Genomic DNA, 16,682 nt, shown 5'->3' on the forward strand with positions numbered 1-16,682 from the left:
GACCTTGTCTCAAAAAATAATAACCATCCTGGCTAATACGGTGAAACGCCATCTCTACTAAAAAATACCCCAAAAATTAGCCGGAAGTGGTTGTGGGTGCCTGTAATCCCAGCTACTCGGGAGGCTGAGGCAGGAGAATCACTTGAACCCAGGAGGCAGAGATTGCACCACTGCACTCCAGCCTGGGTGACAGAGTGATTGCACCACTGCACTCCAGCCTGGGCGACAGAGTGAGACTTTGTCTAAAGAAAAAAAAAGAAAAGAAAAAGGTCCTCATTAAGAAATGGTCACTGTGGCCAGGCTGAGGCTGCAGAATTGATTGAACCTGGAAGGCAGAGGCTGCAGTGAGCCAAGATCACAGCATTGCACTCCAGCCTGGGTGACAGAGCGAGACTCCATCTCAAATAAAAGAGACATGGTCATTGTTCGGGGCAAGGTCCAGGGCCTGGAGAAGGTGAGGGGAAGCAGGAGAACAGAAACTGGGAAAAGGAAGTGCTAGTCCCTTTCCAAGATATTGCAGGGCCCTGGGGCACCCCCACCCTCCAAGATACAGCTCCCAGGAAAAAAGTCACGTGCCCCAAAACAAAGTGAGGTGGGGGAAGGAGCAAAGATTTGCTTGGAGACGGCGCTCAGGGCTCAAAGTCCAGGGCTCAGGACAGCAAAAAACCAGATTGCCGGGGGAGTGTTTAATCTGCTCAGGGCGTCTGGGCACCTGTGCACCCTGAGCCTCCATATCATCTGCCCAGCCATCGCCCGCAGCCCCAAAAGCAGCCTCCTTCCCCAGAGGTAAACTGAGTCCCAAGAGATGACAGGAGCTCTTCCAAAGGGCTGTTACGAATGCTTTAATGCAGGCCATTGGGAAGCAGCTCTCAGCTGGCAGTGGGTGCATGGGAGAGGGGAAGTTCTGTTCAGTAGACATCAGGCAGAGAGAAAAGAAATCAGGCAGTGGGGAGAAGCAGGTGGAGCCATGAGATCGTGGAGGATTGCGGGTGTCTCCTCAACCAGGGATGCTCTCCGAGTATAAGAAGAATCACCAGGCAGGGACCAAGCTCAGGAAGAGGGGTGCAGGAAAACCATGTTTGCCCAGAGAGCCCCCAATGAGGGAGGTGGGGTGGGTTCCGAGCCTTCTTCACTTGAGAACACTGTATTCTGAATCCCAGATGGAGTCATTTCACGGGCTTCAAGTCCAGGGCACTGCTTTTAGGGGGCAGAAGAGGCATCTCTGGGGGACTGCCTGGAAGAGGCAGCCAGGAATCTTCACATGACTGTGCTCTTTGCTCTCTCATGGTCTCCGGGCTCTTTTTCCTCCAGATCCAGTCCCAAGTTGCTCTCTCCTTCCTTTGCTGTCTTTTTCTCCTTCTTCCTCTTCTCTTCCTTCTCCTTGGCCTCTTTCTTCTCTCTCTTGTCTTCACTGTAGGGATACAAAGGCCCCAAACCATAATAAGAAACAGAGACACTCCTATTTAATGGCCACTCACTTGAGCCAGCCCATGTGATGAGTATTTTACAAGCGGTATCTCAGTGAATCTTCAAAATAACCCTAACTACGCAGCCTCACGATTTCCATTTCACAAAGACAGCAACTAAGACTCAATTGCTCCATGGAGGGATGGATGGGTGGATGGATGGATGGACATAAGCCAAAGGGTCCCTGTTGCCTCTTGGGACTCAGTTTACTCCTGGCGAAGGAGGCTGCTTTTGAGGCTGGGTGCAGTGGCTGGACAGATGATATGGAGGTTCACACTGCATATCATCATTGCAACTAAGACTCAACTGCTCCATGGATGGATGGATAGGTGGGTAGGTGTGTAAAGAAGTTAGGGAATAGATGGACGGGTGGGTGGATAGTGGGTGGGTGGACGGATGATGGATGGGGGTATGGATGACTGGATGAATGGGTGGATGGCTAGGTGGGTGAGTGGTTGGAAGGATGGATGGATGGGTGGGTGGGTGGATAGATGGATGATGAATGGATGAGTAGACAGATGAATGGGTGGGTGGGTGGATGGGTGGGTGGATAGTGGGTGGGTGGACGGATGGTGGGTGGATAGATGGATGATGAATGGATGAGTAGACAGATGAATGGGTGGGTGGGTGGATAAGTGAATGGGTGGATGAATGGATGGATGAGCGGGTGGATGAATTAATGAATGGGTGGGTGAACAGATGGGTGACTGAGTTGGCGAATGAATGGATGAGTGAGTGTGTGGGTGGGCGGATGATGGCTGGGTGATTGATGGATGGTGGATGCATGGATGATAGATGGATGGGTGGATGGATGAATGAATGGGTTGGTGGATGAATGGATGGATGTGTGGGTGGATGGATGAGTAGATAAGTAGTTACATGAATGGACTGCTGCATGGAGGTTGAATAAATGAATTGGAAGATAAATGAATACATTGCAGGAAGGAGAGACTGATGGATCAGTGGATGGGGTTATGCAGAATGGAGAATGGGTGGATGGGAGTATAGATGGATGTATAGATCAATGAATGAATGTATAGGTGGATGGATGGATGAGTAGATAAGCAGTTGGGTGAATTGATGGTTGCATGGAGGGAGGGACAGATTAATAAGTAGATGAATGGATGAATTGGAGGAAGAAGAGAATGACATACCAATGGATAGGTAGATGGAGGATGAATGAGACTGTAGGTGGGTGGATGGATCAATGAGCTAATGGATAGATAGACTGATGGATGGACAGTTGGAGAGTGAAGACTGCATAGTTCGATGGACGCATAGGTGGGTGGGTGCGTGTATCAGTGAGTGGACAGATCAATGGGCTAATGGGTAGGTGGACTGATGGATGGGTGGTTGGAGGGTGAGGACTGCACGGGCAGACTGATAGATGGATGTACAAGTGGATGGTTGGGTGGATGGATGGAGGATTGAACAAGACAGAAAGGAAGCTACAGGTACAGGTGCACAGGTGGGATCCAGATCCCCCAGTACATCCTGGGAGTAGGAATCATATTTTACTGGGGCTGAGCCAGGTCTTAGACAAAGCCACCACTCAGGTCCTCTCCCTCAGGCACATCTTGGACTCAGCTGAGACTCTCCCAGCCAGGCTGGTCACCTCCCAGCTCCCACTCTCCTACTCCTGTCCCCAAGCCTTTGCCCAAGACAGAGCCCCCAGCCCTGGATGGATGGATGGATGGATGGATGGATGGATGGATGGATGGATGGACGGATGGATGGATGGATAAATGGGTAGGTGGATGGATGGCTGTGTGGGTGGATGAATGAGTGAATATATGGGTGATGGATGGATAGGTGATGGATGGATGGATGGATGGATGGATGGATGGATGGATGGATGGGTGGATGGGTGGATGGGTGGGTGGGTGGATGGATGATGGATTGATGAGTGGATGAATAGATGGGTGGGTGGATGGATGGTGAATGGATGGCTGATGGATAGATGGGTGGGTAGATGGATGGGTGTGTGAACAGATGAGTGGGTGGGTGGATGGGTGAGTGGGTGGATGGATTGGTGAATGGATAGGTCGGGGGGTGGGTGAGTGAATAGATGGGTGATGGATGGATGGATGGATGGATGGATGGATGGATGATGGATGGCCGGTGGATGGATGGTGGGTGGGTGGATGGGTAGGTGATGAATGGATGGGGGTGGGTGATGGATGGATGAGTGATGAATGGATGGGTGAGTGGGTGGACGGGTTGGTGAATGGATGGGTGGGGGGATGGGTGAGTGGATGGATGGATGGATGGATGGATGGATGGATGATAGACAGATGGTGGGTGGATGGATGGTGGGTGGGTGGATGGGTAGGTGATGGGTGGATGGGTGATGAATGGATGGGGGGTGATGAATGGATGGGTGAGTGGGTGGATAAGTGGTAGGTGAATAGATGGGTGGGTGGGCAGCTGGGTGAGTGAACAGATGGGTGATGAATGGATGATGGATGGATGGATGATGGATGATGGATGGATGGGTGAGTGGGTGGATGGGTGAGTGGGTGGATGGGTGAGTGGGTAGATGGGTGAGTGGGTGAATGGGTGATGGATGGATGGGTGAGTGGGTGGATGGGTGAGTGGGTAGATGGGTGAGTGGGTGAATGGGTGATGGATGGATGGGTGAGTGGGTGGATGGGTGAGTGGGTGGATGGGTGAGTGGGTGAATGGGTGAGTGGGTGGATGAGTGGATGATGGATGGATGGATGGTGGGTGAGTGGGTGGATGGGTGAGTGGGTGAATGGATGATGGATGGATGGATGATGGATGGATGGATGGTGGATGATGGATGGATGGGTGAGTGGGTGGATGGGTGAGTGGGTGGATGGGTGAGTGGGTAGATGGGTGAGTGGGTGAATGGGTGATGGATGGATGGGTGAGTGGGTGGATGGGTGAGTGGGTGGATAGGTGAGTGGGTGAATGGGTGAGTGGGTGGATGGGTGAGTGGGTAGATGGGTGAGTGGGTGAATGGGTGATGGATGGATGGGTGAGTGGGTGGATGGGTGAGTGGGTGGATAGGTGAGTGGGTGAATGGGTGAGTGGGTGGATGGGTGAGTGGGTGGATGGGTGGGTGATGGATGGATGGATGGTGGGTGATGGATGGATGGTGGGTGATGGATGGATGGGTGAGTGGGTGAATGGGTGAGTGGGTGGATGGGTGAGTGGGTGAATGGGTGAGTGGGTGGATGAGTGGATGATGGATGGATGGATGGTGGGTGAGTGGGTGAATGGGTGAGTGGGTGGATGGGTGAGTGGGTGGATGGGTGGGTGATGGATGGATGGATGGTGGGTGATGGATGGATGGTGGGTGATGGATGGATGGTGGGTGAGTGGGTGAATGGGTGAGTGGGTGAATGGGTGAGTGGGTGGATGAGTGGGTGATGGGTGGATGGAAGATGGAGGTCTGCATCCCTGAGTCCTCTGTGGGAATCCTCAGGTTGGGAGGCAGTCAGAGCCATAGAAGGCACTGAGTCCAGGTGGGTCGCCCATACCTAGGCCTTGTACAGACACCTGCACAATCCTACACCACAGTCTTCTTCAACAGGTATTTATTAAGCACCTCCTGTGTTCCAGGCCCAATGCTGGGTATGAGGACACAGCCAGGACCAAAGCTAAGTTGCCTACACAACTGGAAGGCACCACATAATGTCTCAAAATTAGTGAACAACTAAGACAGTTCCACTGGTGATAAGCATGAATCAGACTTGGGGCTGGGGACAGTGTCAGGAAGGCTGGTGGCCAGGCTGGAAACCCCTGACTAGGGACTGGAGGAGGAGAAGGAGCTGCCAGAAGATACAGGAAAGGTGAAGATCCCAGGGCAGGAATGTGTTTGAAGGATTCAGGACAGCAAGGTCATCTGCGCACACCCGTTCCCCCACCCCGAGGAGGGGCTCACACAGACCCCCAGCATCCGCACGCATAGTACCTCTGGTCCTGGTATAGGTTGGACTCCATTCTGAACGTGGTCTCCTCCTCGTCCTCAGCCCTGCAGAGATAAAGGGAAAGGTGGAAGGGGGCGGGAGAGGAGAAAGGGGGCGGTAAAGGGAAGGAAGCGGTGTGACAGCCTCAGCCTCTGTCCCAACCTCCCAGCCGGGGCTCATGAACCCTAGGACGCAAGGAGGGCTGGGCTGCCTGGCTGGTTGTCTTGGGGAGAGGGGCGGGTGCAAGCCCGGGATCTGGGCTCTGAGAGTAGAGGTTGGAGGAGCAGCAGGGAAATGGGAGACCTTCGGACTTCGAGGCTGGTGATGGGGGTGCCAGAGAGGGTTGGGAAGCTGGGGGTGGGGGCAGGGCTTTGGGGGCAGCGGGGTGGGGGCGGGCACCCACCTGGCCTTGGAACACCAGAGGCGGTTGGCCAGCAAGACCAAATAGACGATGAACAGGAAGCCGACTACCGCAGCCAGGCCCACCAGCCACGGCTTCAGGCGATGCTCCGTGGCTGCAGGAAGTTGGGGAGGTTCGACTCAGAGGAAGGAAAGGTCAGAAGACCCCCTTCCCCCACCACCCTAGCAAGGAGAGAGAGAAGGTCATTGGGGGTGCTCCGACAGAGGGGGTATTGGAAAGGGACGGAGCTTCAGAGACCTGGATGGCGTAGGGGGGTCGGGAGGGTTTAGAGAGGGGGAGGGTACCTTACCAGAGTGGGAGGGAGCCTGGGGGCCCAGAGAGGGGAGGGGCTTATAAAAGAAGGGGGGCTTAGAGGGGACGGAGTTTACAAATCAGGAGGGCTCAGAAGGGGCGGGGCTTATAATGCAGGCAGAGGCTCATGGGGAGGGGCTTATAAAGGAAGACCTCAGAGGGGCGGGGCTTATGACAAAGGAGTGGCTCAGGGGTGGGGTTTATAAAGGAGAACAAGCTCAGAGGAGGGGCTTATGAAGGAGGAGGGGGCTCAGATGGGGAGGGCTTATAAAGAAGAGTCTGGGGGGTTGGGGCTTACAACAGAGGAGCTGTTGGGGGGAGCTTATAAAAGGAGGCAGAGGCTTAGAGGGAGGGGCTTATAAAGGAGGAGCTCAGAGGGGAGATGCTTATAGGGGAGAGGGTCTCAGAGTGGGAGGGGCTTATAAAGGCGGCAGAGGCTCAGGAGGAGGGTCTTATAAAGGAGGAGCTCAGAGGGGAGGGGCTTACAACAGAGGAGGGGCTCAGGGAGGGGTCTATAAAGGATGAGTGAGAAGGAGGGGCTTACAGAGGAGGAAGAGGCTCAGATGGGGAGGGGCTTGTGAACTAGGGGGCTCAGAGTGGGAGGGGCTTGTAGAGGAGGCAGAGGCTCAGGGGGAGGGGCTTATAAAGGAGAAGGAGCTCAGCGGGGAGGGGCTTACAGAGGAGTCAGAGGCTCAGGGGGAGGGGCTTGTAAAGAAGGAGGAGCTCAGAGGGGAGGGGCTTACAGAGGAGGAGGGACTCGGGGAGGGGTTTATAAAGGAAGGAGAGTGAGAAGGAGGTGCTTACAAAGGAGGAAGGGGCTCAGATGGGGAGGGGCTTGTGAACTAGGGGGCTCAGAGGGAGAGGGGCTTATAAAGGAGGAGGAGCTCAGAGGGGAGGGGCTTACAGAGGAGGAGGGACTCGGGGAGGGGTTTATAAAGGAAGGAGAGTGAGAAGGAGGTGCTTACAAAGGAGGAAGGGGCTCAGATGGGGAGGGGCTTGTGAACTAGGGGGCTCAGAGGGAGAGGGGCTTATAAAGGAGGAGGAGCTCAGAGGGGAGGGGTTTACAGAGGAGGAGGGGCTTATAAAGGAGGAGCTCAGAGGGGAGGGGCTTATAGAGGAGGAGGGGCTCGGGGAGGGGTTTATAAAGGAGGAGGAGTGAGAAGGAGTGGTTCACGAAAGAGGGGATTCAGATGGGGAGGGGCTTGTAAAGGAGGCCCGAGCTCAGAGTGGGGCCGAGCTCAAGGGGGGGGTTCAGCCAGGTGTGCTCAGAAGGGCTGGAGAGGGGAAAGGCTCAGGTGGGCGGTGGGGGGTCCCTTACAGAGGAGGGCAGAGCCCAGCGAGGGGGAGGCCGGGCGGTACTGCGGGGGTTGAGAAGGGCCTCCAGGCCACTCTTCCTTTTCCTCCTGCCCCCTCTCCTTTTTCTCACCATGGAAAATTGGGAGATGGTGATCACCTGACCAACTCCCCCATCCCGCGACGCCCCCTCCCGCCACCCTGCACCTACCCTGCTGGGCCTCCACCGGGGAGAGGAGAAGAAACTCCAGCACCAGAAGGGCCCCCAGGGTCTCCATGACGGTCGAGTGAGCCAGCAGCCAGCCAGCGGCGGTCCCGGGTCAGCGTCCACAGGTTTGGTGTGGGCGAGGCCCTGCCTCCCCGTGATAAGGCACAGGCGGTCCCGGGGCGGGGGATGCATGAGACCTGGGAGCGGGGCCCGCCCCTGGCACCACCTGGTTGGGCATCCTGCCCCTCCCCTGCCAGCTCCTGCCCCATCGCTCTCCCTCCGGAAGGCCAGACTCTGGACCTGTGTAACAATTAACTGAGGGAGTCCCTCCTCCCTGCACCCTGCCCTGGGGACCATCAGCCTCAGGGCCACCCCCTTTGTGATCCCTGCTGCAGGGGCTGAGCTGAGATGGCTGCGACCTCCTGTCCCGGCCCAGGCCCCCTGCCATTCTGGACACAGGGGGAACTCACAAATACAACTGGAATATCTTAAGAAGGGTGCGCCCACCCAGTGCCTCACACCTGTAATCCCACTACATTGAGAGGCCAACGCGGGCGGATCCTTGAGCCCAACCTGGGCAACTCAGTCAAGCCCTATCTCTACAAAAATAGAAAAATTAGCCAGGCGCGGCGGGCACCTGCAGTCCCAGCTACTAGGGTGTGCTTAAGTGGGAGGATCACTTGAGCCCAGGAGTTTGAGGCTGCAGCCAGTTATGGTCGCACCACCGCACTCCAGCCTGGTGACAGAGGAAGACCCTGTCTCAAAAGAAATAAAAAAAAATAGAAATACAAAGAGTTACCAAGGCTGGGTACAGTGTCTCACGCCTGTAATCCCAGCACTCTGGGAGGCTAAGGCGGGAGAATCGCTTGAGGCCAGGAGTTCCAGACCAACCTCTTCCTGTCTCTAAAATAAAAAATGTAAAACTTAGCTGAGCATGGTGGCCTGCACCTGTAGTCCCAGCTACTCAAAGAGACTGAGGTGAGAGGATCGCTTGAGCCCAGGAGTTCGAGGCTGCAGTGAGCTACGACTGCACCACTGCACTCCAGCCTGGGCAACAGAACAAGACCTTGTCTCTAAAAGCAGATTTGAGAGTCACCTTTTGTGCTCTCAGAGTACACATGAGGCTCCGTGCTCGGCAATTTCACAGATCGCATTTCCTTTTCTTAACACCCCACGAAATGGTGCCGGTCTCATTGTGCCCAGGAAAGTCAAGGTCACGCAGCCCGTCTGACCTGGGATTTGAAGCCAGGTCTGCCTCGCCCCCAGCTTATCCTGCCTCGCCCAGGCTCTTGGCTCCTGAGGACCCACAAGCAGCCATGGGCGCACACAGGGACAGGGAAGGTGTGCAGAGGCCACATGCCCGTGGTCCACCTGCAAACTGGGACGCTCTCACGTGGGGATGCCCGGGAGGGCTGATGACTCAGGCTCCAGGCTCTCCTGTCCTCAACCTTGGTCCCTCGGCTGATTAGATAGTGGGCCCTGCCCGGGCGAAGGGGGACACCACCCCAGCTGACACGGGAGCAGCCATGGCCCAGACGAGTGGTAGGAAGGCCCAGCGTCATCGCACAGGTGTTTATGGAGAGCCTGCTGAGTCGCTGTCACTTCCTCTCTTCCAGAGGTCTGCGGATGACCGCTGAGCAGACTGGCCACTCAGCAGGATGGGGCTCACACATCCCAGCCCCAGGACGGCCACAGGTCTGCTTGAACCAGCCAGGCAGGCATCTATTAAACTCTGACTGTGTATCCCGTCTTGTGCAGGGCTTGGAAGGGAAGGAGGCCTTGGTGCTGTCTGGGAGCTCTCGATCTGATTAGGAAGTCAGGACCACCCCCCAGAGACAAGCAGACCCAGCAGCCGAGGTGGGGGCTGGAGAAGATTTGGAGCTAGGGGAGCCCAGCAGAGGTGGTGGGGGCAGGACCCGCCTTGGAGATCCGGCCCTCCAAAGTCAGTCAGTTGCCTGGCCTTTTTCTGAGAAAAGCACTCTGTGCTCTGAGACCTCGGTGAAGCCACTTCATCACTGCGTGCCTCGGTTTCCCCATCTGTTAAGTGGGGGCGATCAGTCCTACCTCGGAGGATTAAATGAGATACTGCATAGAAAAAGCCTGCTCTGCACAGCAGCAGGTACACGCTAAGCACTCGGTAAGGCTGGCCGATAATATTACAACGTTTTAAATCGCCCTAGTGTTTCTAATTCACAGTTTGCTGACGGCTTGGCTGAGGCTGAGCCGGGCAGGCTCTGCGTATGTGAAAGTCGCCAGCGTCCAACCCCCGGAACCTGCCGGCTGGGAAAAAGAAACCCGTCTGCTGGGAAGGAGAAAGCCATCCGCTGCGACCGGGCAGCTCAGGGTTTGCAGAAAGGGCTCCGGCGCGCGTAAGTTCTGTCTACACGACTGCCAAAGCGTCCGGAACCCGGATTCAGGATTCAAGTTGCCATCAGCTTCCAGAAGGAGCTTCGGGATGGGGGGTCCTTGAAGGCAATGGAGGGTCTGCGGGGCTCCGGGGGAGGCGGGGGTTCAGAGGGGGCTCCCTCCCCACCCCCGCCGGCGTCCTCCTCGCCCTGCCAGGCCAGGGCCAGCTGCAGGTCCAGCCCCTCCAAGTCCTCGCCGGTCAGGCTGGGGCGCAGCTCCCGGGGTGCGGCCTCCTGGTCTGGCTTCGGGCCAAACGCCCAGTCTGCGGCAAGGGAGCTGGTGAGGCAACTCCCCGGCCCCAGCCACCCTCCTCTGTCCCCTCCTCAGCTAGGAGAAGCCCTTGGATCCCCTGACCACCCACCCAGGGTGACCCAGCATCAGCCCCAGCTGGGTTTCGGTGGGGGCAGCTCACCGGCCAGGTCGTGCGCGAGGTCTTTGATGAGGTGCCCGACGATGGCGTAGGCGACGGCCACCACCACCAGCGCGGCCAGCAGCAGGTACAGCACGTACCTGGGCAGGTGGATGCTGTCCAGGGGCGGCGGCCGGTACTCCTCGTACAGCGGCGGGGACGGGCTCCAGCCCTCGGCCTCCCCCTCGGCCGCCAGCCCCGGCATGGTGTCCGCCCGGCACAGGGGAGGCCCGGAGGTGACCCACACAGCGGAAGTATTAAGGGGCTTTGAGCTAAGAGGATTGGGCGGCTGCCCCACGGCCACCATCTGCCTGGGTTAATCACATTGTAAATCACTTCCGCCCACCCGCAACCTACCTGCTCAGCTCCTGCCACGACTCTGCCCAGCCGTCCCCACCTCGGGGCCTCCACACCTGCGCTTCCTTCTCCCAGGAACCCCCTGCCCAGATTTCCTCATGGCCAGCTCACTCTCTTCATTCATTCATCTTTTTAATTCTTATTATTTTATTTTATTTAATTTTTTTTGAGACGGAGTTTCACTCTTGTCACCCAGGCTAGAGTGCAAAGGCGAAATCTCAGCTCACTGCAACCTCTGCCTCCCGGGTGCAAGTGATTCTCCCACCTCAGCCTCCGGAGTAGCTGGGATTACAGGTGCCCGCCACTACGCCTGGCTAATATTATTATTATTTTTGAGACAGGGTCTCGCTCTGTCGCCCTGAGTGCTGGAGTGCAGTGACGCGATCATAGCTCACTGCACCCTCAACCTCCTGGGCTCAAGCGATCCTCCTGCCTCAGTCTCCCAAGTAGCAGGAACTACAGGTCCTCGCCACCGTGCCTGGCTCTTCATTCATTCATCGAATATGTATTGAGCAGCGACTATGGCTGGGCACTCTCTTAGGTGCTGGGACACAGCTATGAGTAAGAAAGACCAGGCCGGGCACAGCAGTTCACGCCTATAATCCCAGCACTTTGGAAGGCCGAGGTGGGCGGATCACTTGAGACAGGAGTTTGAGACCAGCCCGGCCAAAATGGTGAAACCCTGTCTCTACTAAAAATGCAAAACCTAGCTGGGCATGGTGGCGGGCGCCTGTAGTTCCCAGCTACTTGGGAGGCTGAGGCAGGAGAATCGCTTGAACCTGGGAGGTGGAGGTTGCAGTGAGCCGAGATCATCCCACTGCACTCCAGCCTGGGCAACAAAGCGAAACTCCGTATCAAAAAAAAAAAAAAAAGAAAGACCAAAACCTGACATTTCAGGGAGTGAGATGGATGCTAAGAAAGAAACATAACCTTAGAGTAAATGATATATTAGGTTAGAAAGGGAGGTGTGGCTGGGCGCCGTGGCTCACGCCTATAGTCCCAGCACTTTGGGAGGCTGAGGCAAGAGGATCACTTGAGCCAGGAGTTCAAGACCTCCCTGGGCAACATAGCAAGACTGCATCTCTACAAAAACTTTAAAAACTAGCCAGGCGTGGTGCGTGCCTGTAGTCCTAGCTACTCAGGAGGCTGAGGCAGGAGGATTGCTTGAGCCCAGGAGTTCAAGGCTGCAGTGAGCTATGATTGCACCCCTGTACTACAACCTGGGTGACAGAGTGAGACTATCTCAAGAAAAAAAAAAAAAAAATAGGGCTGCCAAGGCATCACTGAGGAGGTGACATTTGAGCAAAGACCTGGAGGAAAAAGGGAACCAGCCATGGGAGATCCAGGGGAAAGAGAGTTCCAAGCAGAGGGCACAGCCCCTGCAAAGGCCCTGGGGCAGGACTGTGCCTGGCGTGTTGGAGGAACAGTGAGGAGGCCGGTGTGGCTGGAGCAGAGTGAGCCGCGGAAGTGGAGGGGAGGGGAGGATGGGGAGCTGTCAGGGCAGGTCCTGCAGGGCCGTGTAGACTGTGAGGAAGACTTCGGCCTAGACCCTGAGGAATGTGGGAGCCATGGAGGGCTGTGGGCAGAGGAGGGACAGGTCCGGACCCAGGTGCTCACAGGTGCCCCCTGGTGGCTGCTTTGGGGGGAACATACTATGGGGGACAGAGGAGGAGCCAGGAGGGGACTGAGCTGGTCCTAGTGGAAGGAAAGTAGGCAGATTTGAGATGGACATTTTTTTTTTTTTTTTGAGACAGGGCCTTTCTCTGTCACCCAAGCTGGAGTGCAGTGGTGCAGTGGTGGGATCCTGGCTCACTGCAGCCTTGACTGCCCAGGCTCAAGCGATCCTCCTGCCTCAGCCTCCTGAGTAGCTGGGACTACAGGTCTGTGCCACCACACCTACCTAATTTTCTGTATTTTTTTTTTTTATAGGAACAGGGTCTCACTATGTTGCCCAGGCTGCTTTTTAACTCCTGGGCTCAAGCGATCCTCCTGCCTCAGCCTCACAAAGTGCTGGGATTACAGGCATGTGCCACCGCACCCAGCCTTGGGATCGATTTCTCATTAAACAAACCTGTTTTTAGACTAAATGCCTGCAATGAAGGTGTTGCCATTTCCTGAGTTAGGAACATTGCAGAGGAGAAACCTGGGGAGAAACACAAGGAATTCCAAGTAGCCAGGGGCCAGGGAGCCAGGACAAGGCAGTAGTAGGTGGTGGTGAGGAAGACCTGGGTTCAAATCCCAGCTCTGCCCATCACAGCATGACCTTGGCTCCCCAGGGTTCCCTGGCTTCTCTCTACAATGGGGTGGGTAAAGTTTCCTGGGGCGTTGGGAGGAGGAAATTCAACAATGTGTAGAAGTGTGAGCCTTCCCAGGGGGGCGTGGTGGCTCACGCCTGTGATCCCAGCACTTTGGAAGGCTGAGGAACGCTGAGCATGAGATCAGGAGTTCAAGACCAGCCTGACCAACATGGTGAAACCCCATCTCTACTAAAATACAAAAATTAGCCAGGCGTGGTGACATGCGCCTATAATCCCAGCTACTCGGGAGGCTGAGGCAGGAGAATCGCTTGAACCCGGGAGGCGGAGGTTGCAATGAGCCGAGATCCCACCACTACACTCCAGCTTGGGCAACAGAGCGAGACTCAAACAAAAAAAAGTGTGACCCTTGCCAGGTGGTGGCTCGTGTCTGTAGTCCCAGGGACTTGAGAGGCTGAGGCAGGAAGATTGCTTAAGCCTAGGAGCTGGAGGCTGAAGTGAGCTAAGATTGTGCCACTGTACTCCAGCCTAGGTGACACAGCTAGATCTTGTCTCTACAAAAAAGGGGGTGGCTTATTTTTTTATTTATTTTATTTATTATTTTATTTTATTTTGAGACAGAGTCTCTCTGTCGCCCAGACTGGAGTGCAGTGGCGCGATCTCGGCTCACTGCAAGCTCTGCCTCCCGGGTTCATGCCATTCTCCTGCTTCAGCTTCCCAAGTAGCTGGGACTACAGGCGCCCGCCACCACGCCCGGCTAATTTTTTTTTTGTACTTTTAGTAGAGACGGGGTTTCACTGTGTTAGCCAGGATGGTCTCGATCTCCTGACCTCTTGATCCATCCACCTCAGCCTCCCAAAGTGCTGGGATTATAGGCGTGAGCCACTGCGCCCGGTGAGGGTGGCTTTTTATATTTTTGTTTGTTTTTGAGACAGAGTCTCGCTGTGTCACCCAGACTGGAGTGCAGTGGTATGATCTCCTCACTGCAACCTCTGCCTCCCGGGTTCAAGTGGTTCTCCTGCTTCAGCCTCCCAAGTAGCTGGGACTACTTTCCAGGGTTTTGTTTTGCTGTTGTTGGTGGTGTTGGTGTCGTTTTAAGACCCCGTCTCCCTCTGTTGCCCAGGCTGGAGTGCAGTGGGGCCATCTTGGCTCATTGCAACTTCCACTTCCCAGGTTTAAGCAATTCTCATACCTCAGCCTTCCAGGTAGCTGGGACTACAAGCATGTGCCACCATGCCCAGTTAATGTCTGTATTTTTAGCAGAGACAGGATTTCACCATGTTGGACAGGCTGGTCTCCAACTCCTGACCTCAAGTGACCTACCTGCCTCAGCCTCACAAAATGCCGGGATTACAGGTGTGAGCCACTGTGCCCAGCTTTTTCTTGTTGTTTTAAAAACATTACAACTGGTTTGTGCTGATGGGTAAAGAGAGGAAACCAAGGAGGCAGGAGAGAAAAGGGGGAAGGGCTGAAGTAATGGCTGTGAGTTGATGAGAAGGACCAGGAGTTGGTGAGCAAAAGAGGTGGCTCAGGCAGCCAATGTCGCATTGGAAGGTGCCACCTTGGAAGTGGCTCCTTTGGCCCCAGTTGAGCCTTCAGATGAGGCAGCCCTGGCCGACAGCTTGATTGCAACTTCATGAAACACCCAAAGCCAGAAACATCCAGATACGCTTGCTGCTCCCAGACCCGTGACCCACAGGAAAGGTATCTGTCTTCTTTCCTCTATCTCTGGGGGTTTTCTTGTCTTCTTTATTCAAGATGGAGTCTTGCTCTTGTCACCCAGGCTGGAGTGCAATGGCACGTGATTTTGGCTCACTGCAACCTCTGCCTCTTGGGTTCAAGTGATTCTCCTGCCTCAGCCTCCTGAGTAGCTGGGATTACAGGCATGCACCACCACACCCAGCTAATTTTTGTATTTTCAGTAGAGATGGGGTTTCACCATGTTGTCCAGGCTGGTCTCGAACTCCTGACCTCAGGTGATCTACCTGCCTTGACCTCCCAAAGTGCTGGGATTACAGGTGTGAGCCACCGCATCCGGCCTTGTCTTTTTTTTTTTTTTTTTAATTAAAGAGATGGGGGTCTCACTATGGTGCCCAGGCTGGTCTTGAACTCCTGGGCATAAGCGATCCTGCCTTGGCCTCTAGAGTAGCTGGGACTATAGGCATGTGCCACTGCACTCAGGTCCACTTTTCTGTCTCTGTAAGGACACTGGTCATTGGATTTAGGGTCTACCCTAAATCCAGGATGATCTCATGCTGAGATCCTTAACAACACCTGCAAAGACTCTATTTCCAAATCAGGTCACATTCATGGGTACCAGGGGTTACCACCTGGACAAGCCTTTTCGGGGGACACGATTTGACCCAAGTCCAGCTGTTTGAAGCTGCTAAGTTTGGAGTAATCTGTCGCACAGCCATAAGGATCTTAGGTAAGTCTTGGCTAGCAGAACCAACAGTTCATCAGCCAGCGTTAGCGGGCAGGAGGGGAGGCAGCATGCACGGCACGGGGACAGGCAGGCGGGCACAGCTGTTGGTGGGGTGCGCGGAAGGTCTGCTTGATTTTTTCACTGAAGCCGAAAGCAAGGTCGTCAGCTGAGTGAGGATGAGGGAGGTTGGAGGCCAACAAGAAAGTGACAGAGAGAACAGATCGCAAGAGAGAGAGCCCCAGGGAACCATAGTAGAATGGATGTTGGCTGCTCAGGAGGCTGAGGTGGGAGGATCACTTGAGCCTGGGAGACAGAAGTTGCAGTGAGCTTAGATCGAGCCACTGCTTTCCAGCCTGGGCAATAGAGCAACACTCTGTCTCTAAAACATAAACAAGATGGCCAGGCACGTGGCTCATGTCTATAATCCCAGCACTTTGGGAGGCTGAGGAGGGCAGATCATTTGAGGCCAGGAGTTCAAGACCAGCCTGGCTAACATGGTGAAACCCTGTCTCTACTAAAAATACAAAAATCCGCCAGGCATGGAGGCACGTGCCTGTAGTCCCAGCTACTCAGCAGGCTGAGGCACAAGAATTGCTTAAACCTGGGAGGCAGAGGTTGCAATGAGCTGAGATTGCACCACCGCACTCCAGCCTGGGCAACAGAGTGAGACCCTGTCTCAACACAGAACAAAACATACTGAGACCCCGTCTCTACAAAAAATACAAATATTACTCAGGCACAGTGGGGCAAACCTGAGGTCCCAACTGCTTGGGAGGCCAAGATAGGAGGATCGCTTGAGCCCAGGAGGTCGAGGCTGCAGTAAGCTGCAGTGATCAGCCACTGTACTACAGCCTGGGAGACAGAGACCCTCTCCATTTTAAAAAAAAAAAAGTGAGCCAAGCGCAGTGGCTCATGTCTGTAATCTCAGCACTTTGGGAGGCCAAGGCAGGCTGATCACAAGGTCAAGAGTTCAAGACCAGCCTGGCCAACATGGTGAAACCCCATCTCTATTAAGAATACAAAAATTAGCTGGGCATGCATGGTGGCACGTGCCTGTAATCCCAGCTACTTGGGAGGCTGAGGCAGGAGAATCACTTGAACCCGGGAGGCAGAGGTTGCAGTGAGCTGAGATCACGCCAATGCACTCCAGCCTGGGTGACACAGCAAGACTCCATCTCGGGGGGAGGGAAAAAAAAAGGCTGGGTGTGGTGGCTC

General features: G+C 55.2%; 2 protein-coding genes across 2 annotated transcripts; both read right to left on the reverse strand.

Annotated features, from left to right (window-relative positions):
* Positions 1-399: 399 nt before the first annotated feature.
* SMIM24 (small integral membrane protein 24) lies at positions 400-7,752 on the reverse strand. The gene is made up of 4 exons (XM_031003866.3): positions 7,619-7,752; positions 5,806-5,917; positions 5,408-5,467; positions 400-1,411 (listed from the first exon to the last, which is right to left on the reverse strand). Exons 1-4 carry the CDS (start codon positions 7,683-7,685, stop codon positions 1,258-1,260), a joined length of 393 nt encoding a protein of 130 aa, XP_030859726.1. The 5' UTR covers positions 7,686-7,752; the 3' UTR covers positions 400-1,257.
* A 1,567-nt stretch (positions 7,753-9,319) lies between these two features.
* Positions 9,320-10,673, reverse strand: SMIM44 (small integral membrane protein 44). The gene is made up of 2 exons (XM_055371297.1): positions 10,434-10,673; positions 9,320-10,283 (listed from the first exon to the last, which is right to left on the reverse strand). The coding sequence occupies exons 1-2, from the start codon at positions 10,633-10,635 to the stop codon at positions 10,036-10,038; spliced, it is 450 nt and encodes a 149-aa protein (XP_055227272.1). The 5' UTR covers positions 10,636-10,673; the 3' UTR covers positions 9,320-10,035.
* Between the last annotated feature and the right edge of the window lie 6,009 nt (positions 10,674-16,682).

The sequence above is a fragment of the Gorilla gorilla genome, chromosome 20 (assembly GCF_029281585.2).
Source record: "Gorilla gorilla gorilla isolate KB3781 chromosome 20, NHGRI_mGorGor1-v2.1_pri, whole genome shotgun sequence".
NCBI classification, from domain to species: Eukaryota; Metazoa; Chordata; class Mammalia; order Primates; family Hominidae; genus Gorilla; species Gorilla gorilla.

Coding starts and splice junctions, on each gene's coding strand:
- SMIM24 (XM_031003866.3), bottom strand. CDS start 7,685: ATGGAGACCCTGGGGGCCCTTCTGGTGCTGGAGTTTCTTCTCCTCTCC. Junction 5,918..7,618: donor CCCGGTGGAGGCCCAGCAGG/GTAGGTGCAGGG, acceptor AACTTCCTGCAG/CCACGGAGCATCGCCTGAAG. Junction 1,412..5,407: donor AACCTATACCAGGACCAGAG/GTACTATGCGTG, acceptor GTATCCCTACAG/TGAAGACAAGAGAGAGAAGA.
- SMIM44 (XM_055371297.1), bottom strand. CDS start 10,635: ATGCCGGGGCTGGCGGCCGAGGGGGAGGCCGAGGGCTGGAGCCCGTCC. Junction 10,284..10,433: donor CCTCGCGCACGACCTGGCCG/GTGAGCTGCCCC, acceptor CCCTTGCCGCAG/ACTGGGCGTTTGGCCCGAAG.